The following is a 25489-nucleotide window of genomic DNA, read 5'->3' as shown; positions in this document are numbered from 1 at the left end:
TGTACAGATGGAAGGGATCATTTCCTCTGGTGAGCCCAAGGAACTCCAGTCCGTCACTGAGCAAACATATGAATAAGTGCTGGAGATTCACATTTTAACATTTATAGTGATCACAACCACAATGTGGGCAATTTCCACTTTAAAAAAAATAATAACAGTCACATATTATAACAAAGAAGTTATAATACAGCATGTGCCATGTAAATGACCAGAAAAGAGTGCTAAGAGGAGTCTAGGTGTACTGGCGTCTGCTTTATCTGGGCACTGAGCCTGTGTTGGACTCGTCTCAAGATTCTTCCCTGGTTATTTACATACAGCGCACACTGTATTATAACTTTTTTTAGATGAAATGCTAAAATGGACAGTTAGGAGAGGGGTATGTTTAGGAAGCTAAGCCCCAGCAGTATATAACGATATACTGGTGGTCTAATGCCCTGGTACAATGTTCTAAAATCTAGCGACAGGTTTCCTCTAAAGCTTGCCCAGCTTAGGAAGCCCGCTCTTCTCCTGCACTGTGCCTGTCCTGCCTCTGCTGTCCATGTGTCGTCGCCACCACCATCGTTTTCATCGCCCTCATCATCATCATTATCCTCCTCGTATACAATTTGGTCGGTCCGTAAACATGGGGGGGTCTTATCTGAGGTCTGTAATTTTTAGGGGTCAAAAATTACAGACCTCAGATCAGACCCCCCCCATGTTTACAGACTGACCAAATTGTATAGGAGGAGGATCATGATGATGATAAGGGTGATGACAGCGATGGTGGTGTCAACACATGGACAGTAGAGGCAGGACAGTCTAGATGCCTGTATATACACAAAGAGGGATTGGTCTGGGGTCTGTAATTTATAGGGGGGGGGGGGGTCTGAAATTTTTAGGGGGTCTGTATATACAAGCGCAGCTTGTCTGTGTTTGTATAAATGGGGAAGTTTGGTGTGTGGTCTGTGCTGTGTGGTCTGCATCTATTTTGGGGTCTGCTGAAGTAGGTCATATGTACTATTTGTGACTCAAATTCCATTAGTTTGGGGTGTCCTAATAAATGAATGGGCATAAAAAAATCATTTTGCGCCCCTCTTCTGAACTAAAGCCATGACACAGTGGTGGATATACCACAGAACAACATCAATCTTTCTCTATGTACCCCTATGACTTATAATGGGGCACATCGGGCTTCCATCGTAGCGTCCACCAGGGAAGAATATTGCAGCATGTGGGGCTATTCTTCCCGTCAAATCTCAAGCAACTGCCCCTGATGGCAGTGTGAGCATAGTTTTATTCTGTTAACATATACAACTGATCACTAAGGAACTTGGCTTAAATGTTAAGACACACTTTTCTGTAAGGTAAGTTTTTATAATTTTTCTTTACCACAATACATGAAGACTATGTTGCACAGTGAAAAGCCTGATGAAAACTATTAAACACAATTATTTTCTATGTTAAATCCACGTCAATCACTAAAGATTGAAGGAATTAAACAGGTTAAAGAAAGATTTTAAGGATTGGGATGACAGACATAGAAAAGGATTTTAAGGCCTTACATAATTGAGACATGGATTGTGCAGGTTACAGGAAAACGACAGGAAAAAAAGATATGAGAGCCTTTGATTCAGCAAGCTGGCTGGTCTAGTTGAGTCAAGAACTAAAGAATAAGTATATATGTATATATATTATTTTTTTAGCAACTTTGTATGATGTGTACCAGGAATAACCCACTATGCAAGAGACAATACCTTAAAATGTGAAAAGGTAAAAGACTAACAACTGTCAGTCGTGAGGGGAGTAAAGACGCCAATATTTATATTTACTATTTTTTTTTAACTTTAGCGAATTATTGCTTAACTTTTAAAAATACAATTTTGGGTGGTAGGTAATGGAACAAAACCAACCAATCCTGCCATTGTTTTTTTGCATTTTTTTATACATCGTATACCTTGTGGTTTAAATAATGTTTTAACTTTATTATAAATAGGTCGTTACAAATGCAACAATATACAGTTAGGTCCAGAATTATTTGGACAGTGACACAAGTTTTGGCATTTTAGCTGTTTACCAAAACATATTGAATATACAGTTATATAATCAATATGGGCTTAAAGTGCAGACTCTCAGCTTTAATTTGAGGGTATTACTAATTTGTGAAGAACACTCTCCTGGAAGTAGGTGTATCAGTATCGAAGTCTACCATATAGAGAAGACTTCATGAGAGCAAATACAGAGGGTTCACCACGAGGTGCAAACTATTAATCAGCCTCAAAAATAGAAGGGCCAGATTAGACTTTGCCAAACAACATGTAAAGAAGCCAGCCCAGTTCTGGAACAACCTGTACCAGAATGATGGGAGGAAGAAAGTATGGAGAAGGCTTGGAACGGCTCATGATCCAAAGCACACCACATCCTCTGTAAAACATGGTGGAGGTAGTGTGATGGCATGGGCATGCATGGCTGCCAAAGGCACTGGGTCACTAGTGTTTTATTGATGATGTGACTGAAGACAGAAGCAGCCGGATGAATTCTGAAGTGTTCAGGGATAAACTTTCTGCTCAGATTCAACCAAGTGTGCAAGGTTGATTGGACGTCGCTTCACAGTACAGATGGGCAATGACCCAAAGCATACTGCGAAAGGAACCCAGGAGGTTTTTGAAGGCAAAGAAGTGGAATATTCTGCATTGGCCAAGTCAATCACCAAATCTTAATCCTATCGAGCATGCGTTTCACTTGCTTAAGGGTATGTTCACACGTAGAGTCAAAAACGTCTCAAAATACGGTGCTGTTTTCAAGAGAAAACAGCTCCTGATTTTCAGACGTTTTCTTGTGCCACTCGCGATTTTCGCAGCATTTTTTACGGCCGTTATTGGAGTTTTTTTCGATAGAGCCAATGAAAAACGGCTCCAAAAACTTTCCAAGAAGTGACCTGCACTACTTTTTCGTGGCCTTTTTTTTACGTGTAAAAAAACGCAGCGAAAAAAGCTCCGTCGGAACAGAACATCGTTTTCCCATTGAAATCAATGGGCAGATGTTTGGAGGCGTTCTGCTTCCGACTTTTCGGGCGTTTTTCGGGCGTTTACGGGCCGAAAATAGGCCATGTGAACATACCCTAAGACAAAACTTAAGGCAGAAAGACCCACAAACAAGCAACAACTGAAGACCGCTGCAGTAAAGACCGGGCAAAGCATCACAAAGGAGGAAACCCAGTGTTTGGTGATGTCCATGGGTTCCAGACTTCAGGCAGTCATTGCCTGCAAAGGATTCTCTACAAAGTATTAGGGTATCACACGTAGTGACCAAAAACGTCTGAAAATACAGAGCTGTTTTCAAGGGAAAACAGCCCCTGCTTTTCAGACGTTTTTTGAGCAACTCGCGTTTTTTACGTCCGTTTTTGGAGCTGTTTTCATTGGAGTCTATGAGAAAACAGCTCCAAAAACGTCCAAAGAAGTGTCCTGCACTTCTTTTGACGAGGCTGTATTTTTACGCGTCGTCGTTTGACAGCTGTCAAACGACGACACGTAAATGACAGGTCGTCTGCACAGTACGTCAGCAAACCCATTCAAATGAATGGGCAGATGTTTGTCGACGTATTGATTGGTAAGCGTCATACACTTCTATTCACAATGACCACTTGGTCAAAAGTAAAAACACGCCCAGTTGGGCATTAAGAAAGTCATTAGCATAAAGCTAAAATCGCTCATAACTTGGTGAAAATAGATTGTTTTTCTAAATAAAAAGCACTGCTGTCACCTACATTACAGCGCCGATCACATTATGTAGGAGATAGGGCACTTATAATGTGGTGACAGAGTCTCTTTAAGGCAGAAAGACCCACAAACAAGCAACAACTGAAGACGGCTGCAGTAAAGGCCGGGCAAAGCATCATAAAGGAGGAAACCCAGCATTTGGTGATGTCCATGGGCTCCAGACTTCAGGCAGTCATTGCCTGCAAAGGATTCTCTACAAAGTATTAAAAATGACACATTTTATTTATGGTAATGTTAATTTGTCCAATTACTTTTGAGCCCCTGAAATGAGGAGACTGTGTAGAAAAATGGTTGCAATTCCTAAACGTTTCACAGGATATTTTTGTTCAACCCCTTGAATTAAACCTGAAAGTCTACACTTCAATTGCATCTCGGTTGTTTAATTTCAAATTCAATGTGGTGGCAGCGGAGCCCAAATCATGAAGATTGTGTCACTGTCCAAATAATTCTGGACCTAACTGTATATATTTTGTCTATAAAACACATTTGCAAGATAAAACCATGGGAAAAAAATGGTTTCATTTTATGTTCTTACTGTGAAATTTTTTGTTATTTTTTATTTTAAAACAAGCTTTATTAACCCCTTCAGGACTGAGCCTGTTTTGGCTGAGGATGAAGCCGATTTTTTCAAATCTGACATGTGTCACTTTATGTTGTAATAACTTTGGAATGCTTTTATAAAAATTTGGTCGATAAATTAATTATGAAAAACACCATAATTTAGAGAAAATTTAAAAAAATTAGCATATTTCTAAATTTAAATGTATCTCCTTGTAAGACAGATAGTAACTATTTTGTGTGGTATTCCTATTTCATATATCCCATATGTCTACTTTATCTTGGCATCGTTGTTTGAACATTCTTTTATTTTTCCAGGACGTTACAAGGCTTAGAATTTAGCAGCAATTTCTCATATTTTCAAGAAAATTTAATTAGGCTATTTTTTCAGGGACCAGTTCAGTTCTGAAGTGACTTTGAGGGCCTTATATATTAGAAAGTCCCCATAAATCACCCCATAAATTTTGAAAACTGCACCCTCGAAGTATCCAAAACAGCATTCAGAAAATGTTTTAACCCTTTAAAGAGGCTCTGTCACCAGATTTTGCAACCCCTATCTGCTATTGCAGCAGATAGGCGCTGCAATGTAGATTACAGTAACGTTTTTATTTTTAAAAAACGAGCATTTTTGGCCAAGTTATGACCATTTTTGTAGTTATGCAAATGAGGCTTGCAAAAGTCCAAGTGGGTGTGTTTAAAAGTAAAAGTCCAAGTGGGCGTGTATTATGTGCGTACATCGGGGCGTTTTTAATACTTTCACTAGCTGGGCGCTCTGATGAGAAGTAACATCCTCTTCTCTTCAGAACGCCCAGCTTGTGACAGTGCAGATCTGTGACGTCACTCACAGGTCCTGCATCGTGACGGCCACATCGGCACCAGAGGCTACAGTTGATTCTGCAGCAGCATCAGCGTTTGCAGGTAAGTCGATCTTACCTGCAAACGCTGATGCTGCTGCAGAATCAACTGTAGCCTCTGCTGCCGATGTGGCCGTCACGATGCAGGACCTGTGAGTGACGTCACAGATCTGCACTGTCAGAAGCTGGGCGTTCTGAAGAGAAGAGGATGTTACTTCTCTTCACAGCGCCCAGCTAGTAAAAGTATTAAAAACGCCCCGATGTACGCACCTAATACACGCCCACTTGGACTTTTACTTTTAAACACACCCACTTGGACTTTTGCAAGCCTCATTTGCATAATTACAAAAATGGTCATAACTTGGCCAAAAATGCTCGTTTTTTAAAAATAAAAACGTTACTGTAATCTACATTGCAGCGCCTATCTGCTGCAATAGCAGATAGGGGTTGCAAAATCTGGTGACAGAGCCTCTTTAAGCATTTCTGAGGAATTAAAGCAATGTAGATGTGAAATTTACAAATTTTTTATTTTTGTTTGTTTTTATTATTTGTAAAACAGTTTTTTCTGTAACACAGAACGTTTTACCCGAGAAATGCAACTTAATATTCATTGCCCAGATTCTGCAGTTATTTAGAAATATCCCACCTGTGGCACTAGTGTGGTAATGGACTGAAGCACAAGCCTTAGAAGTAAAGGAGCCTTCTTTTTATTAGAATATATTTTAGGCTCCATGTCTGGTTTGAAGAGCTCTTGTGGTGCCAAAACAATATAAAAAACAAAAAACAAAAGTGACCCCATTTTGGAAACTATACCCCTCAAGGAATTTATCTAGGAGTATAGTTAGCATTTTGACCCCACTTTTTTTTTGCTAAATGTATTTGAATTAGTCTGTGAAGATGAAAATCTACTTTTTTACTGAAAAAAATGTAGACATTTTGCATTTTTACAAGGAATAAAGAGAAAAAACACCCCAACATTTTCAAAGCAATTTCTCCAGATTACGGCAATACCCCATATGTGGTCATAAACTGCTATTTGGACCCACAGCAGGGCTCAGAAGGGAAGGAGCGTCATTTGGATTTTGGAGCGCTGATTTTGCTGGAATACTTTTTAGTGCCATGTCGCATTTGCAATGAACTGGACGGACCAAAACCGTGGAAACCACCCAAAAGTGACCCCATTTTGAAAAATACACCCCTCAAGGAATCTATCTAGGGGTATAGTGAGCATTTTGACCCTACAGTTTTTTTTTTGCTGAATTCATTAGAATTAGGCAGTGAAAATGAATATCAACATTATTTCCACGAAAATGTTTCATTTTCATTTTTACAAAGAATAAAGGAGGAAAAAGCACCCCAACATTTGTAAAGCAATTTCTCCCGAGTACAGCAATACCCCACATGTGGTCATAAATGTTTTTTTTATTAGAAATTAATTAACCCATTCCGGACTGATCCATTTTTTGCTTTTTCTTTTTAGATTTTTCCTCCCCGCTTTCCAAGAGCCATAACTTCTTTATTTTTCCGTCACTAGAGCGGTGTGAGGCCTTATTTCTTTGGGGAGGAGTTGTTGTTTCTATTGACACCATTTAAATTACTAATTAATGTACTGGGAAACTGAAAATAAAATCCTTTGAAGGCAGAAATTTAAAAAAGCTGCGATTCCTCCATAGTTTTTTGAGTTTTGTTTTTAATGCTTTCGCCATGCAGCAAAAACAACAACTTAAATTTTTTTTCTGTGAGTCAATGCGATTACGGTAATGCCGAACATATCGTTTTTTTTATATTTTACTACTTTTGCAAAGTAAAAACTATTTGTTAAAAAAAATAAATTGTTTTGTTTCACTACATTCCAAGAGGTATAATTTTTTTTATTTTTTGGTCGATTGATAGGTGTGAGGGCTTATTTTTTGCGGGACGAGCTGTAGTTTTTATTGGTGCAATTTTTTGGTACATACAACTTTTTGGACACTTTTTTATTATTAATTTTTTTAGCGCGAAGGTGACCAATTTGGCATTATAAATTCTTTATTTTTTACGGCGTGAGTGTAAGTTAAATATTAGTATATTGTAATAGTTTGGACTTTTATGGACGTAGCGATACCAATTTTGTGTATTTTTTTATTTTATACATTATTTGAGAAAAATAAATGGGAAAAGGGTTGTTTTTTTTACTTTAAATATTTATCAAAAAATTTTCACTAATAATAACTTTATTTACTTTTTTTTTTACACATTTTATTGGTCCCCCTAGGGGACTGGAACGAGTGATCATTAGATCGCTGGTACAATATACTGCAATACTAATGTATTGCAGTATATTGTCATTTTTACAGGCACCTGTAACAGCGTGATCGCTGTTCCTGTCCGTTAGTCCCGGGTGTCAGCTGTAATACACAACTGACACCCGCAGCGTATGGCACGGGCTCAGCGTGTGAGCCAGCGCCATATATAACCCCCGCACTACAACATGCTATGGTGTGGAGTGAAAATTAAAATTTTCCACTGATGTGCCATTTTAGTGCACAATATGTTGTGCCCAGTTTGTGGCACTGAAGACAAATATCTCATAAAATATTAATTGTGTTCTCCCAGGTATGGCGATGCCATATCTGTGGACATAAACTTCTGTTTGGGCATGGTGCAGGGCTCAGAAAGAAGGAAGCAGCATTTGGTTTTTGGAGCGCAGATTTTGCTTGGTGTTTAGTACTGTTTGGAGTTTTACTGGTATTTCAGTTTATAATGTGGGGGCATATGTAGGCTGGGCAGAGTACATCAGGGCATAATAAAAGGGTATGATAATGCGGTATATAAATAATATTTCACATATGTGTTGGCAGTGTCTAATAAGTGGTGCCCAATCTTATCTGCTTTTGGAACACTTTTGGGGTACATGCGATTTTTTGATCACTTTTCATTCCATTTTTTGGCAAGCTAGGTGATTAAAAACCCTTAATTCTGAGAATGTTTTTTATTCCTTTTTTTTTTTTAACAGCCTTTACCGTGGGCTTTAAAGGACATTTACTTTATTCTGCGGGTTGATACGATTACGGCGATACCAGATGTATATAGTTTTTTTATGTTTTGCAGCATTTGCGCAATAAAATCACTTTTTGTATAAAACTATTTCTTTTTTGTGTCACCATATTCTGAGAGCCATAACTTTTTTTATTTTTCAATCAAAAAAGCTGTGTAAGAAACCATATTCTTACAATATCTTCTGAAGACATACAAGTTGCTAGCGATGTTGCTCTGTTGTCTTGTTGTAATGTTATACTGTTGTAATGATACAAAGCAGTTACGATGACTATGATGCTGTAACCTTCCTATGTGCAAACAATAATCTGTGACATGTATAGTTTGCATCTATTCTTTTCGTGTAAAATTAATAAAAATGATTGAACAGAAAAAAGCTGTGTAAGGGCTTGTTTTTTGCGGGACAGGATGTAGTTTTTATTGGTACTATTTTGGCGTACATGCGACTTTTCGATCACTTTTTATTCTATATTTTGGGAGGCGTGGTGACCAAAAAATTGTGATTCTGGCATGGTTTTTTACTAAATATGTGTACTTTTTTTAACGTGCTGATTTTTTTTCCTATAATAAAATACTTATTATAGGAAAAAAAGCATTTTTTTTGTATTTGTAACTTATAACTTTTATTTTTACACTTTTCTAAAACTTTTTTATTACCTTTTTTTACTTTTTTTTTTGTCCCACTAGGGGACATGAAGACTTGCAGCACTGATCGCTGCTAGAATACATTACACTACTTAAGTAGTGTAATGTATTCTAAGGGGGGATTCACACGAACGTGTATTGGGTCCGTGCGGGCCGCGTGGTTTTCACGCGCCACGCACAGACCAATACAAGTCTATGGGGCAGTACAGACAGTCCGTGCTTTTTGCGCAGCGTTTGTCCACTGCGCAAAAAGCGCGACATGCTCAATATCTCCGTGAATGGGTGCGTGAAAACCACGCAGGTCGCACGGAAGCACTTCCGTGCGAACCGACTGTTTCGCGCACCAGCTGTCAACAGGATGAGTGTAAACAGAAAAGCACCACGTGCTTTTCTGTTTCCAAACATCCAAACGGAGTGTCTTCGAGATGAGCGAACCCGGACAACTGAACCGAACTTCACCGGGTTCGGCCGAACTCGTTTTGGCCGAACCCGGCAAAAAAATTTCCGGTACGCGACGTCAGGAGATAGTCACTGTCCAGGGTGCTGAAAGAGTTAAACTGTTTCAGCACCCTGGACAGTGACTTCCGATCCCAATATACATGAACGTGTAAAAAAAAAATTAAGTTCTGACTTACCGATAACTCCCGGCTTCTTCCTCCAGTCTGACCTCCCGGGATGACAATTCAGTCCAAGTGATAGCTCCAGCCAATCACAGGCCAAGCACAGGCTGCAGCGGTCACATGGACTGCCGCGTCATCCAGGGAGGTGGGGCCCGAAGTCAAGAGAGGCGCGTCACCAAGGCAACGGCCGGGAGGGAAGTTCTCGGTAAGTACGAACTTTTTCTTTTTTTTTAACAGGTTTCTCGATATTGTGATCGGCATTCACTGTCGAGGGTGCTGAAAGAGTTAACTGCCGATCAGTTAACTCTTTCAGCACCCTGGACAGTGACTGACGTCGACTAGACTCATCTCTATGATGGCGACTGCGCGAAAATCACGCAGCCGCGCATCATACACGGATGACACACGGAGCTGTCAAGTGGTTTTTGCGCGCACAAAACGCCGCGTTTTTTGCGCGCGCAAAAACGCAACGTTCGTCTGAATCAGCCCTAACTGTCATTGTGACAAGACAGTCACTCTGACAGGAAGCCTATGAGGACCAGCCTCAAAGGTTTCCGTACCTGGCAGGCCAGACGCCATTGTCTGACGATCTGCTCTAAACTCCTTAAATGCGGCGATCACAATCGACCGTCGTATCTAACAGGTTAATTGCCGAAATCAGCAGCGATGGGCCGCTGATCGGCAAAAGGGAGTGCAGGGAGACACCCTGCACAGTTAACCGCCGCTGCGGTGTAGCGCCGCGCGGCGGTTAACTGTCAAAGTCCAGACGTAACATCACGTCAAGGTGTGATGTTACTGCTTCAAGGTGCGGGAAGGGGTTAAACTATGTTTAAAGAGTAACTAAATGTGTGACAAGCTTCTGACATGTCATAGTGACATGTCAGAAGTTTTGATTGGTGGCGGTCTGAGCACTGAGACCCCCACCATTCGCTCAAATGCTTAGCCGTTTCGTGTGTTAAGCTTTTTCCAGAAATCAACGTATGGGAGTACGGGCTCAATTGAAAGTCTATGAGCCCGTACTCCGATACATCGGCTTTCCAGAAAAAGCCGAACATACACGAAGCAGCTAAGTGCTCACTCGAGTGCTTCTGCTGCTTTGTTTGAACGATTGGTGGGAGTCTCAGTGCTCGGACCTCCACCGCTCAAAACTTCTGACAGGTCACTATGACATGTCAGAAGTTTGTCAAATGTTTAGTTACACTTTAATTTACGTTCCCACTAGGGGACTTTACAATGTGATTGTTTGATCGCTTCTATAATGCTTTGGTAGCAATCAAACCATTTTTTGTCAGGTCCCCAGCTGCCATGGCAACCCATAGGTGCCCAATCATGTTGTGGGGCACTGATGGGGTGACAAAGTGACCCCTCTGCAGCCACTTAGATACGGCAGGTGCTATTGAGTTTGGCGTCTAAGGGGTTAAACGGCCGGGATCGGAGGTATCTCCGGGATGTCGTCTGTATATTACAGCCGTGCTGTGGATGGCGTGTGCACAGCTCTTGTGCCCATGCCATCCACTAAGCGTACCATTATGTCCTATTGCGATCAAAAGATTTTGCAATTAGGACATAATGGTACGCCCATTTGCGTGAAGGGGTTAAAGGCGTTTAACAATCACCAATGGTAGTGCTTTGTCAGGGTTAGTCTCTAGCAACACAAACTCTGACAGTCAGTCCAGTACAGCACATGTCTGTATTATGACTGAACAAACTCAAGAGTTGTAGCGCCAATAGATTGTGTATGTGGCCTGTGTGTACCTACTACATATGCCTCGGATTTCATACAGAGGTTTTTTTCTGTCATATTCCATTAAGATCCAACAGTAAGAAAATGTCCCATGTTCCATCGGGGTACTTCTAGGGGAGGATATCTCTGAAATACGGAGCTGCATGGAGAACTATACAGCAGCACACAATGTCTATGGCTCGATTACAGTGCTACAGGGGACTCCATGTGCCGCCGTACACTCTCCTGCACATGTCTGTGCCATAAGGCCTCACACAAAGAACTGTTAAGTCAGGTGACTTTTTTTCCAATATATGGAGAGCCAAACAACACCAACGGTGCCCAATAGTTCCCATGCTGCACCTCAGCAAAGGTTCCCTTTCAAATAGCAGGAATTATTCACCAATCTTTGTATGTTATCTCAGATTTATGCGCTTGTCACATGAATAACTTGTCTTTCTCCTGCAGCCATCTCTACAATCTCCCTCTCACCTCACTAAACCCCATCAGAACATGTGTTGGTCTGTTCCTCTTTATGTCTAAATTTAGACCTTTTAGTGCCCATTTTGATGTTTCCTCAGTCACTCGCTGGCGCCACCAGCTTGAAGTTGTACTGTTTTTTAATGCTCACATAAAGACAGATTGATCTTAATAGTTACTTTTATATTTAGTGAATCATACCTTAAACCCCCCCTAGGCAAGTTACCGCTAAAATTCCACTTTAAGAAAAATTCCCGCTAAAACAGCCATATACAGCGACCTTTTTGTGCCAGAGGATACAAAAACATTGCCGCGGGGGTCAATTAGTGGCTAAATGGCACTAAAACTGTTTGGAAATAATTATTAGCTTGACAGCTTTCAATCTGATATAAAACATTCATGTTGAACCAAATCCGTAGAGAAATATTTATGTTGTCCAATAAAATGTGTCACTATATAAGCATTTCTGTTTGAAAGTGTGAAGTCTTGACGTCTCCTGTGTTGCTCGAGGGGAGCTGTGGGGGGAAGGGATGGGAGTCGGAGATCACACGTCCCTGGGAAAGTGTTTGCGGGGAGGGCAGCGCTCCCACTGGGTTGTTAACAGCCAGACAGTTTATTTAGTGATGTTATGAGAGAGCGTTAATTCTGCTCGGGAAGGTGGGAATCTGGCCCCATGGGGGGAGCAGAGAGGTGCAGCTGGAGGGAATGATGCGAGATCTGGTGTGAGGGACAAGGTCACAAAGCAGTCAAGGGCCTTGTCGTCAGTGTGCGAGGCTTATGGTACACTGCCAAAGGCTGACACAGCACACAAGCAGAGATTTGAGTCCCAGCTTAAGTCAAGATGTGTATGACAAGCAGATGGCATTGTGGGAGAAGTTTTGGAACTTACAAAGGGTAGTGCCAGTCTCGTTAAAACATTGGCGAGTTATTATTGGACTAATGTTTAATCCACAGGGCTATGACTCAAATGCTCCCCTTACTTGGAGAGGCACAGATTTTCAACAGTTTTTGCCTGTGACAGATCATCAGGATAGCATTGTCCTTTATTCTGACCCTAGAGGGTTTAATAAATACTGTTTTCGGATCATATGGTATAATGCCATTGTTCTACTGTCAATGATAAATATGTGGCTTATATGGGTATTAATATCAATGGGTAGAACAACATGTCAAATTTGTATATTTTTGGAAGTTTGTGAAAGTTTTGTTTTTTTAAATTAAGTAACCCCCTAATATACTTTACTTAAAAATTCTGTACTAAATGTTGCAGTTCAAACCTCATGAATTATTCAAGAAGTGCTGGAGCTTTTCTAATAATGATGACGCTCCTACATGGCCCCACGTGACAAAGCTCTAGCTTCATGTGCTGTTCGTGAACATGACCGCAAGGGGCTGTCACATTGCCTATTGCTTGAGTCCCGAGCAGAGCATTAGCTAGCGCTTTGCTCGGGGACTCCAGCACTGCTCCCGACGTCCATATTTGGTCAATTCAGGGGTTTCCTATCGCTGGGGTACCCGAGAAAAGCATCAGCTGATGCTCTGCCTGGGGACTCCAAAGCCTGAGGGAACTTTGTTAGGCCCAGGGCTGTCATTTAAAAAGGTCAGTGATCGCTATTGCTTGGGCTGCCAATCAGGGGGCAAAGGAAGTCCCCCTCCTTTATGATGTCACAATCGTGAATGATCATGGCATCAAAAATGTTAAACAGCTTGGATGAGAGTTCATCTCTGATCCTGGCTTTTTCCGCCGGGATGGCGGCTGTCAATAACAGCCACCACCATGCGGTGACCGCACGGGCACAACTGCTGTGCCCCTGCTATCACAACAATCGTAAATATACAGTGAATTAAGTGCTGACACTTACAGCACAGGGCAGGATAGGAAAGGGTTAATGAGTAAATATTTTGGAAACAATACCGATCGTGAGAATGGGGATCCCAAAGGACATTGAAAGGAGCAGTCGTCGAGCATGCGTGCCGTCGCTCCATTCAAAATCTAATGGAATGACAGAATTAGCTGATGACAGCACTCGGAAACCGCGGCAAAAAATAAGTAAAAAAACGGCCGAAATTGACTCCCATTGATTTCAAAAGGAGGTGGAGGCGTTTTTTTCACGCGAGTGTGGTGCATAACCACTTCAAATGAACCGGAGCTGATTTTTCCAGGCAGAATTTTCTGCCTGCAAAAAACTCTGTGAACATACCCTAAATGTAGTAAGACTTGGTTTGTTTAAGAGCTCATGCAAAGGGCCGGCCTTAAAATAGATAGCGCCCCATACAAAATTATCTTTCGGCGCCCCACCCCATCATAAAAGAAGATTGCCCCATAAAAAAGTATAATGCCCCCCTAGTATATTGCCCTATATAGTGCCCCCCATACAGTATAATAATAATATTTAATAATGTATTATAACCCTTTCAAGGACACAGTATTTTGTCCTCTAATTGTGCCCACACAGTATTATGCCCCTAAGTGCCACACACAGTATATTGACCCCTGTAGTGCCCCTACACAGTATAGTGTCCGCTTAGTGGCCTCCACACAGTATAATGCCCCCCTCACCTGGCTGCCACACAGTCCCCCCTTGTAGATAGTGCCCCCCTGTAGATTGTGCCATACAGCCTCCCTGTAGACCGTGCCATAATCCTCCACCTCCTCCTTGTAGACAGTGACATACAGCCCCCCACCACCCCATGTAGACAGTGCCATACAGCCCCCCACCTCCCCCTTGTAGACAGTGCCCCTAAACAAAAAACTTGTACTCACCTAAGCCCTGTTCCCACGATGAACTGAGCTGCTCCACAACGCCGACGACGGGATCCTTGCATAGTCCGGCATGGTCCTGTAGCCTAGTAAAGAGTTTCCCAACCTTTTTGGACTCGAGGCACCCCTGCAAAAAAAAAAAATTCAGCCCCCCCACTCACAGTAAAATTACCATTAGCCCGCCACCTACAGTAAAATTACCACCAGCCCGCCACTCACAGTAAAATGACCATTAGCTACAACACTCACAGTAAAATGACCATCAGTCCCCCCACTAACAGTAAAATGACCATCAGTCCCCCCACTCACAGTAAAATGACCATCAGTCCCCCAACTAACAGTAAAATGAAAATCAGCCCGCCACTCACCGTAAAATTGCCATCAGCCCCCCACTCACAGTAAAATAACCATCAGCCCCCTCATTCACAGTAAAATGACCATCAGCCCCCCATTCACAGTAAAATGACCATCAGCCCCCATTCACAGTAAAATGACCATCAGCCCCCCATTCACAGTAAAATGACCATCAGTCCGCCACTCTCACTAAAATGACCATTAGCTACAACACTCACAGTAAAATGACCATCAGTCCCCCCACTAACAGTAAAATGACCATCAGTCCCCCCACTCACAGTAAAATGACCATCAGTCCCCCCACTAACAGTAAAATGAAAATCAGCCCGCCACTCACCGTAAAATTGCCATCAGCCCCCCACTCACAGTAAAATAACCATCAGCCCCCTCATTCACAGTAAAATGACCATCAGCCCCCCATTCACAGTAAAATGACCATCAGCCCCCCATTCACAGTAAAATGACCATCAGCCCCCCATTCACAGTAAAATGACCATCAGTCCGCCACTCTCACTAAAATGACCATTAGCCTGCCACTCACAGATGCCCCCTGTAGATAGTACCACACAACCCTCTGTAGATAGTGCCACATAGCCCCTTGTAGGTAGTGCTCCACAGCCCCCTTGTAGGTAGTGCTCCACAGCCCCCTTGTAGGTAGTGCTCCACAGCCCCCTTGTAGGTAGTGCTCCACAGCCCCCTTGTAGGTAGTGCTCCACAGCCCCCTTGTAGGTAGTGCTCCACAGCCCCCTTGTAGGTAGTGCTCCACAGCCCCCTTGTAGGCGGTGCCACACAGCCCCCTTGTAGGCAGTGCCACACAGCCCCCTTGTAGACAGCACCCCCCCCCTGTAGATAGCGCCACTGTAGCTCCCTGAAGGAGAAGAATCCCCATGTGGCCCTGTAGTCATATGGACGGTAATATCAGGGGCAACTCCTGGAGTGGAATACCCGTTCACAGTGTTTATGGACAGTGTTTATGGACAGAGACATCAAGCGCTCCGTCCAGGAGCGGAATCCCTGGCCACACGGGGATTCCGCTCCTTCAGGGAGCTACAGTAGCGCTAGTAGATAGCAGAGCAGGGAGTTACCTCCCTGCTCTGCTATAGTGTGTGTTCAATAGTATTTGCGTCCTAAGAACGCAGATACTATTGAATGTGGCGTCGCTACCGCTGTGGCAGCCACAGCGGCTGCTAGCAGCGGCTATGGGGGGGAACGGGCCGCCCCGACGGCCGGCACAGTCGCCCTCATGCCTGGTGCATCTGCTGTGGTTGCTACAGCGGTAGCGACGCCACTGAGAGAAGAAGCGCGCGGGCGGAAAGGCTGCTGCTGAGTCGCCGGGCCCGGGCGCTTCTGCAACACAAGCATGGGAAGGGAGCCAGTGCGGCGCTCTCTTCCATCTGCAGGAGTGATGCGGCATGTGCAATGGCACAGGTCGCACACCCGAGGCCGGCCCTGCTTATGCACATTGCCGTATTATAAAACCGTACAACCTCCAAATTGTAAAGGGCTGTAATATGGCACCAATGCGGCATGCTCCATTAGATGCCATATTACGGAACTATTCCTCCATAGAAGTATTTATTTTTGGCCAGAATACGTCCGAAATAGAGTGAGGTAGAGCAAATCTGTTGTGTGAATGAGACCCAACTGTGAAAATACTGCTGCAGTGCATCTGTGTTATTGTATTAGGAGATCCTTTATATTTACAGAGTTATGATCCAGGAACAGGTTTTTTAAGTGTGGTCATGTGAAAAGATAATGAATGCTTTTGACGACCAGAGACACTTCATACGGCGCCAAGAGATTTTATAACATATTGGAAATCACGATCAAAAATCTTATGGTTCTGGGGATGAGTCATCTTACACTGTTTGTCCAACTTAGGAACGCTAAATGATATGTCTGATAGTTGTTACGACCATTTTCTGATGCTCATTGTTTTAGTTTTCTGGAATAAAAACTGGGGACCTGGTTTGTGTGTTTGTACCTGTCACGTTTTAGTATATGGGTTTTGGTTTCATGTAAATAAAATGTATTTTTATAAATTCCTAACCATTTTCAAAACCTCTGCTTGTTGTCAATAAATGGACTTGTTTACACCCAAGGGCTGCAACAGATCTAATACTTGTTAGATTTCAACCTGCCCTTTCCTTTTTTCCCGCCTAAGATAAGCCGTTGCCAGAAGTGTCTGGCAGGGCTTATTCCCATATCCCCATTCAAATAAACATGCATGCTCAGCCAAGCCGAATGTGCATGTTAATGGGAGGTCACGGTAGAGTTGGGAGAGTGGCGTTATGTGTAGGGCCGGCTATAAGTGTGATACTGACCTACAATTTGTGCTTACAAACATGTCATGCATGTCTATTTTTATTACCTTCTCACTCAGGGCATGGTTCTTGATGGTAAGGTCATCGCGTTCAGCACGAGTTAACGCCAGTAAGTCCTTCAAGCGAAATAATTCATCTTGCAAAGATCTGTTTTCCTCCTTTACACTGACATCGGGATATGGGTCTGTGTACCCTATAAAAGAAGAAAACATTTAAAATTCATTACATAATTCCACATGGACCATAGAAGACCAGTGATAATCGATCTTAATTTTAGAGAGGAAATTGATGAATCCCCTATTTTTTATTTCAGGTAGGTCATAAAATGTGTCCTTTCCAATTACCTGAATGGAGATTAGCTGTCACGTGACAACTGACATGGAACGAAAAAAACAGCGGACACATTTCATGGTGGAGGAAAATGTGCCATGAAGATAACGCACATAAGTTGCTACAGAAACTCTACACCCTGAATGGATACCTATAGCCCCACAGATTGAATTGACAGATTCCACTTACTTTGGCTTGAGTCTTCATTCAGATTCTGGGTGATAATCTCTCGGATTCGGGCAGGGACAGGAGTGAGTGTGTCCCTCTCGCCCTCCACACTGCGAACACTCAATATTCTGTCTTCAGCTGCAATTTCTGGATTCAGGACTGTATGTTCCAGCTTCTGAAATAAACATGTTACACAATGAGTTAAGTAGAAGCCTGCCATACTAAGTCAGCTACATGACTAGACGTCTCGAGTCTCATATGAGCTATTGGTGCTCTTGTTCTTACAGCATTTTTCTCCTTGACAATAATTATCTTCTGTATACTATTACTGAACAAGGGGGTTGGTTATTTTATGTCCAAACACTCCATGATATTGGGTCCATATTGAAGAGCGCAAGGCCATATGGCAACATGGTTCTCCCTTGTTTAGGCTAGAGCACGGCTTCTCAATCTTTTATTATTATTAAGGCCTCACAATCCAGAATATGGTGATACCTGGACTTCACTATTGCAATATATAGAAACAGCAGAACATCCACAATATAGTGAAGGAAATAAGTATTTGATCCCTTGCTAATTTTGTAAGTTTGCCCACTGTCAAAGTCATGAACAGTCTAGAATTTTTAAGCTAGGTTAATTTTACCAGTGAGAGATAGATTATATTAAAAAAAAAGAAAAAGAAAATCACATAGTCAAAATTATATATATTTATTTGCATTGTGCACAGAGAAATAAGTATTTGATCCCCTACCAACCATTAAGAGTTCAGCCTCCTCCAGACCAGTTACACGCTCCAAATCAACTTGGTGCCTGCATTAAAGACAGCTGTCTTACATGGTCACCTGTATAAAAGACTCCTGTCCACAGACTCAATCAGTCTGACTCTAACCTCTACAACATGGGCAAGACCAAAGAGCTTTCTAAGGATGTCAGGGACAAGATCATAGACCTGCACAAGGCTGGAATGGGCTACAAAACCATAAGTAAGACGCTGGGTGAGAAGGAGACAACTGTTGGTGCAATAGTAAGAAAATGGAAGAAATACAAAATGACTGTCAATCGACATCGATCTGGGGCTCCATGCAAAATCTCACCTCGTGGGGTATCCTTGATCCTGAGGAAGGTGAGAGCTCAGCCGAAAACTACATGGGGGGAACTTGTTAATGATCTCAAGGCAGTTGGGACCACAGTCACCAAGAAAACCATTGGTAACACATTACGCCGTAATGGATTAAATCCTGCAGTGCCCGCAAGGTCCCCCTGCTCAAGAAGGCACATGTACAGGCCCATCTGAAGTTTGCAAATGAACATCTGGATGATTCTGAGAGTGATTGGGACAAGGTGCTGTGGTCAGATGAGACTAAAATTGGGCTCTTTGGCATTAACTCAACTCGCCGTGTTTGGAGGAAGAGAAATGCTGCCTATGACCCAAAGAACACCGTCCCCATTGTCAAGCATGGAGGTGGAAACATTATGTTTTGGGGGTGTTTCTCTGCTAAGGGCACAGGACTACTTCACCGCATCAATGGGAGAATGGATGGAGCCATGTACCGTCAAATCCTGAGTGACAACCTCCTTCCCTCCACCAGGACATTAAAAATGGCTCGTGGTTGGGTCTTCCAGCACGACAATGACCCGAAACATACAGCCAAGGCAACAAAGGAGTGGCTCAAAAAGAAGCACATTAAGGTCATGGAGTGGCCTAGCCAGTCTCCAGACCTAAATCCCATCGAAAACTTATGGAGGGAGCTGAAGATCCGAGTTGCCAAGCGACAGCCTCGAAATCTTAATGATTTACAGATGATCTGCAAAGAGGAGTGGGCCAAAATTCCATCTAACATGTGTGCAAACCTCATCATCAACTACAAAAAAAGTCTGACTGCTGGGCTTGCCAACAAGGGTTTTGCCACCAAGTATTAAGTCTTGTTTGCCAAAGGGATCAAATACTTATTTCTCTGTGCACAATGCAAATAAATATATATAATTTTGACAATGTGATTTTCTGTTTTTTTTTAAATATAATCTATCTCTCACTGGTAAAATTAACCTAGCCTAAAAATTCTAGACTGTTCATATCTTTGACAGTGGGCAAACTTACAAAATCAGCAAGGGATCAAATACTTATTTCCTTCACTGTATACTGTAGTTAGGTCCAGAATTATTTGGACAGTGACACAATATTCAGGATTTGGGCTCCGCTGCCACCACATTGGATTTGAAATGAAACAACTGAGATGCAATTGAAGTGTAGACTTTCAGGTTTAACTAAAGGGGTTAAACAAAAATATCCTGTGAAACGTTTAGGAATTGCAACCATTTTTCTACACAGCCTCCACATTTCAGGGGCTCAAAAGTAATTGGACTAAATTAACATTACCATGAATAAAATGTGTTGTTTTTTTTGTAAGGCTGGGTTCACACGACCTATTTTCAGACGTAAACGAGGCGTATTATGCCTCGTTTTACGTCTGAAAATAAGGCTACAATACGTCGACAAACATCTGCCCATTCATTTGAATGGGTTTGCTGACGTACTGTGCAGACGACCTGTCATTTACGTGTCGTCGTTTGACAGCTGTCAAACGACGACGCGTAAAAATACAGCCTCGTCAAAAGAAGTGCAGGACACTTCTTTGGACGTTTTTGGAGCTGTTTTCTCATAGACTCCAATGAAAACAGCTCCAAAAACGGACGTAAAAAACGCGAGTTGCTCAAAAAACGTCTGAAAAGCAGGGGCTGTTTTCCCTTGAAAACAGCTCTGTATTTTCAGACGTTTTTGGTCACTACGTGTGATACCCTAATACTTTGTAGAGAATCCTTTGCAGGCAATGACTGCCTGAAGTCTGGAACCCATGGACATCACCAAACACTGGGTTTCCTCCTTTGTGATGCTTTGCCCGGTCTTTACTGCAGCGGTCTTCAGTTGTTGCTTGTTTGTGGGTCTTTCTGCCTTAAGTTTTGTCTTAGGGTATGTTCACATGGCCTATTTTCGGCCCGTAAACGCCCGAAAAACGCCCGAAAAGTCGGAAGCAGAACGCCTCCAAACATCTGCCCATTGATTTCAATGGGAAAACGATGTTCTGTTCCGACGGAGCTTTTTTCGCTGCGTTTTTTTACACGTAAAAAAAAGGCCACGAAAAAGTAGTGCAGGTCACTTCTTGGAAAGTTTTTGGAGCCGTTTTTCATTGGCTCTATCGAAAAAAACTCCAATAACGGCCGTAAAAAATGCTGCGAAAATCGCGAGTGGCACAAGAAAACGTCTGAAAATCAGGAGCTGTTTTCTCTTGAAAACAGCACCGTATTTTGAGACGTTTTTGACTCTACGTGTGAACATACCCTTAAGCAAGTGAAACGCATGCTCGATAGGATTAAGATTTGGTGATTGACTTGGCCAATGCAGAATATTCCACTTCTTTGCCTTCAAAAACCTCCTGGGTTCCTTTCGCAGTATGCTTTGGGTCATTGCCCATCTGTACTGTGAAGCGACGTCCAATCAACCTTGCACACTTGGTTGAATCTGAGCAGAAAGTTTATCCCTGAACACTTCAGAATTCATCCGGCTGCTTCTGTCTTCAGTCACATCATCAATAAACACCAGTGACCCAGTGCCTTTGGCAGCCATGCATGCCCATGCCATCACACTGCCTCCACCATGTTTTACAGAGGATGTGGTGTGCTTTGAATCATGAGCCGTTCCAAGCCTTTTCCATACTTTCTTCCTCCCATCATTCTGGTACAGGTTGATCTTAGTTTCATGCTGTTCCAGAACTGGGCGGCTTCTTTACATGTTGTTTGGCAAAGTCTAATCTGGCCTTTCTATTTTTGAGGCTGGTTAATGGTTTGCACCTTGTGGTGAACCCTCTGTATTTGCTCACATGAAGTCTTCTCTTTATGGTAGACTTAGATACTAATACACCTACTTCCAGGAGAATGTTCTTCACTTGGGTAGATGTTGTGAAGTGGTTTTTCTTCACCATGGAAAGGATTCTGCGGTCATCCACCATTGTTGTCTTCCGTGGACGTCCAGGCCTTTTGGAGTTCACGAGATCACCAGTGCGCTTTTTTTTTTCAAGAATGTACCAAACTGTTGATTTGGCCACTCCTAACATTTGTGCGATCTCTCTGATGGATTTCTTCATTTTTTTCAGCCTAATGATGGTCTGTTTCACTCCTTTGACCTCATGTTGTGGGTTCACAGCAACAGCTTCCAAATGCAAATGCCACACCTGGAATAAACACCAGACCTTTTACCTGCTTAATTGATGATTGATTAATGAGGGAATAGCCCATGCAGCCCATTAAATAGCTTTTGAGATAATTGTACAATTACTTTTGGTACCTTGAAAAAGAGGCAGCTACATATTAAAGAGCTGAAATTCCTAAACCCTTCCTCAAATTAGGATGTGAATACCCTCAAATTAAAGCTGAGAGTTTGAACTTTAAGCCCATATTGATTTTCTAACTGTATATTCAATATATTTTGGTAAACAGCTAAAATGCCAAAACTTGTGTCACTGTCCAAATAATTCTGGAGGTTAAAAGGTGTAGGTGGGTGCACAGCAGTCAAAGAGAACAGGTCTACAAACCTACATAGACACGGAGAAGAGAAAAACCGCAGCACTCCAAAATAATGTAGAATAGTGACTTTATTCACCCCACAGCACGTAGGAATAAATTAACAATTCTACTTTACTTTGGGGTGCTGCAGTTGTTCTCTTCTTTTTGGACTTCACCATTGGTCATAATCTGTGGCGAAATTAAAATGTTATTTTATCTTTAGCAACATACAATCACTTCTGTCATAACTAGTGTGGCTTAGGCTACAGTCACATGTTGCATATTATGCTGCAGAAAATACGCATCAAAACCGCAGGAAATCGCAGGAAATTCGCAGGTAAAACCTGCACCTAATCGCACATTTTTCAATGTGGTTTTTACATTTTGATGCGACAATAGGAGCGTTTTCATGCTGTGGGTTTTGGTGCATTTTTCCTTAGAACTAGTCAGATACAATTTGCAAGCAGAAACGCAAGATAAATGTACATACTGCGGATTTTAAAATATGCACAGCAGGTCAATTCACGTGCTGAAAAAAAATGCAGCGTGTACATGAGATTTCCTGAAATCTCATTTAATATGCTGGTACTGTATTATGCTGTGGATTTGCCGCACGTAATACACATCGTGTGCATTGAGCCTTGGTCTCCCCTGCTCTCCAATGCTGGTAATGTATATATATGGACAATGGACAATGACGTCGGCAGCAGTACTGGAGTCCCCGAGCAGAGCATCAGCTGATGCTCTGCTCTGCTCGGGAACTCCAGCAATAGGAAACCCCTTAAGTCACTGACCATATATGAACCGTGATGTTGTCAGAAGTACGGTAGTCACCAGGCAGAGCATCAACTGATGCTCTGCTCGGAACTCCAGCGATAGAAAACCCCTGAATTGAGCAAATATGGACATCCGGAGCAGGACTGGAGTCCCAAGCAAAGCGCTAGCTGATGCTCTGCTCGGGACTCAAGCAATAGGCAATGTGACAGCCCCTTGCGGTCATGTTCATGAACACACTGATTCACGAGGTTCGAATTGCACCATTTAGTACAGAATTTTAAGTTAAAGTACATTAGTAAGTTACTTAGTTTCACATAAATATAATATTGCAATGCACTTTTTGGACCCCGCATAACCCCTTTAAGGAGTTGACCTTATTGGACAATACTTTTAAGTAAGAATGATCAAAGACTTCCGGTTCCGGCGCTGGCGATGCAGGACGCGAGTGACTGAGCTCCCGCTCCCGTCTAGCTTGCTTGCCCGCAACAGTCGCTCCGGCGGCGACAATCAGCTGTGAAGCCACCAGCCCTGCACACAGGAACATACCCGGTGGTGCCTGTATGGACAGGTACCTCCTCAGAAGTGCGCATAAGCCAGCCATGGAAGACTCAGCCGCAGCCGAGGAAAAGGGAGGTAAGATGGCGGCGCTTCCCGCCACTGCTCCCCTGCTATACACACAGGATGATGCGCTGCAGCAGCCTCAGCTTTCAAGCCCTGCAGAACCCATAGCCTCTTCTCATCCTGCACCTATTGATTATATAGCCCTGGCCCGTGAAGTGGCCAAGCAGATAGCGCCAGACCTGCAAAAGGCACTGGAAAAAACGGTGCAAGATTCCCTGAACCGCATGCATGCGGAGCTGGCACAAGTCACTTCCAGTACTGATGAATTAGAACAGCGTATGACGCTGCTGGAGGATGAAAACGAGCGCCTGCAATCCAAACTTAAAGTGGTGCTGTCTGCTACTACGCAGTTGGGGGACAAGGTGGAGGATCTGGAAAACCACTCCAGGAGGAGCAACCTACGACTGGTGGGTCTGAAAGAAGCGGTGATCCCTTCTGATTTACAGCGACTATGTGAGAGGACATTGCCAGCAGCTTTAGGTCTTCCACGTCCCTGCCGGGTGGAGAGGGCACACAGGGTGGGGCCGGACCCCAGAAATCTCCCAGCAGCGGATGACAACAGTTCGCTTCGTCCCAGACAAGTAATATTTAAGCTGTTGGATTACAATGATAAGGTGGCACTTATGAAGGCATTCCGCAGCAGATCGCGTCCTTTGGAAATAATGGGCATGAAAGTGCTACTTTTCGAGGACTATTCTACGGAGGTCGCAAAACGCAGACGTTCTTTCAGCAAGATCTGTACCGCGCTGTTCCAAGCGAAAGTACATTTTAACCTGCAGTACCCAGCCATCTTACGGGTGTTTCAAGAAAACGGGCGGACCAAGATTTTCACCACACCGAAGGAAGCGGAGGACGCACTTGCAGAGCTCTGCAGATACAGACTCCAGCACGAGGAGCATCGCAGTCCAGCACACCGTCCACATCGAAAGTCAAGAGAAGTCAAACGGAATCGACTAGATATGGAGCGAACCTGGGCAGAAGCTTTAATGCCCACACCAGGAAGATCCCGGGGAGGTCGATCCGGAAATGGAGGGGACTCTCCGAAGCCGCAGAGGCAACCGCGGGACCGCACCCGATCTACGTCTCCTGATTGACGGGTGAAGTTTTCTCAGCACCATTTTATCTGATGTGATGGTCATGTGGACGCTGTAGATCAATCGCAGGTTCCGATCGTCTGCAGATAAGTTTGCAGATAATCTTAAAGTTCTGATGGCTGTATTTGGCGGTCTTATAAGGCACCTTGTTTCGGTCAGCAACTGACCTAATGTTATAATGTTACAATGTTAAAATGTATGCATTTTGATATTTTCCCGCATTTCCACTGCAGGGGATTAGAGAGTGAGTTAGGGCATGCTCTGAGATCTCTCCTGGTGGGCGTGCTCGACCGGGAATGATACAAGGCCTCCCCTACGCAAGGGATTAGTTATATCTGCCACAGGTCGCATACTTGGGGAAGGTTCGGTAGGGGATTCTGGAAAATGAGGCAGGGAAGTCTAGCGGTGGAGCAGGGTTCATTTTGACACGTTATGTTATAGTCCAAACGGACTCTAAGATGTTAGACCGATGGTATAAGATTGTATAAATTTATGTATCGGCGGCAAAGGGTTAATGAGGTGGTAAGGGCAGGTGCAGCTTACTCATTGAAGGTGATATATATGCAGGTCTGGGGGGGAGGGACGTGTTTTGGCACAACAGAAAAAAGTGAAGTCTCTTACGCCAATGGGTATTAAGGGGCTGATGACCCTTGCCGCAGACATTTTAGCTCATCTTATGCACTGCCCAATAACATGAAAATAATTTCATGGAACGTTAAGGGGCTTAGGTCCCCACAGAAACGGACCAAACTTTTGCGACACATGAAACGATTACACCCAGATGTAGCCCTATTACAGGAAACTCACCTTACCGAGCCAGAATTTAAATATT

At 43.1% G+C, this 25489-nt stretch overlaps 1 protein-coding gene across 2 annotated transcripts in view; it reads right to left on the bottom strand.

Annotated features, from left to right (window-relative positions):
* Nucleotides 1-25489, bottom strand: part of CROCC2 (ciliary rootlet coiled-coil, rootletin family member 2) — a 149254-nt gene that overhangs the window by 90875 nt on the left and 32890 nt on the right. Inside the window, exons 2-3 of one of the 2 annotated variants that reach the window (XM_075861357.1) lie at nucleotides 17630-17783; nucleotides 17158-17303 (exon numbers count right to left, since the gene is read on the bottom strand). In XM_075861357.1, the coding sequence (XP_075717472.1) occupies nucleotides 17158-17303; nucleotides 17630-17783 (300 nt within the window). The remainder of the gene's footprint in view (nucleotides 1-17157; nucleotides 17304-17629; nucleotides 17784-25489) is intronic. The other variant, XM_075861358.1, reaches the window with a different exon arrangement.

This window comes from Rhinoderma darwinii, chromosome 4 (assembly GCF_050947455.1).
Source record: "Rhinoderma darwinii isolate aRhiDar2 chromosome 4, aRhiDar2.hap1, whole genome shotgun sequence".
NCBI classification, from domain to species: Eukaryota; Metazoa; Chordata; class Amphibia; order Anura; family Rhinodermatidae; genus Rhinoderma; species Rhinoderma darwinii.
This window is presented reverse-complemented; position numbering and strand designations above follow the sequence as displayed.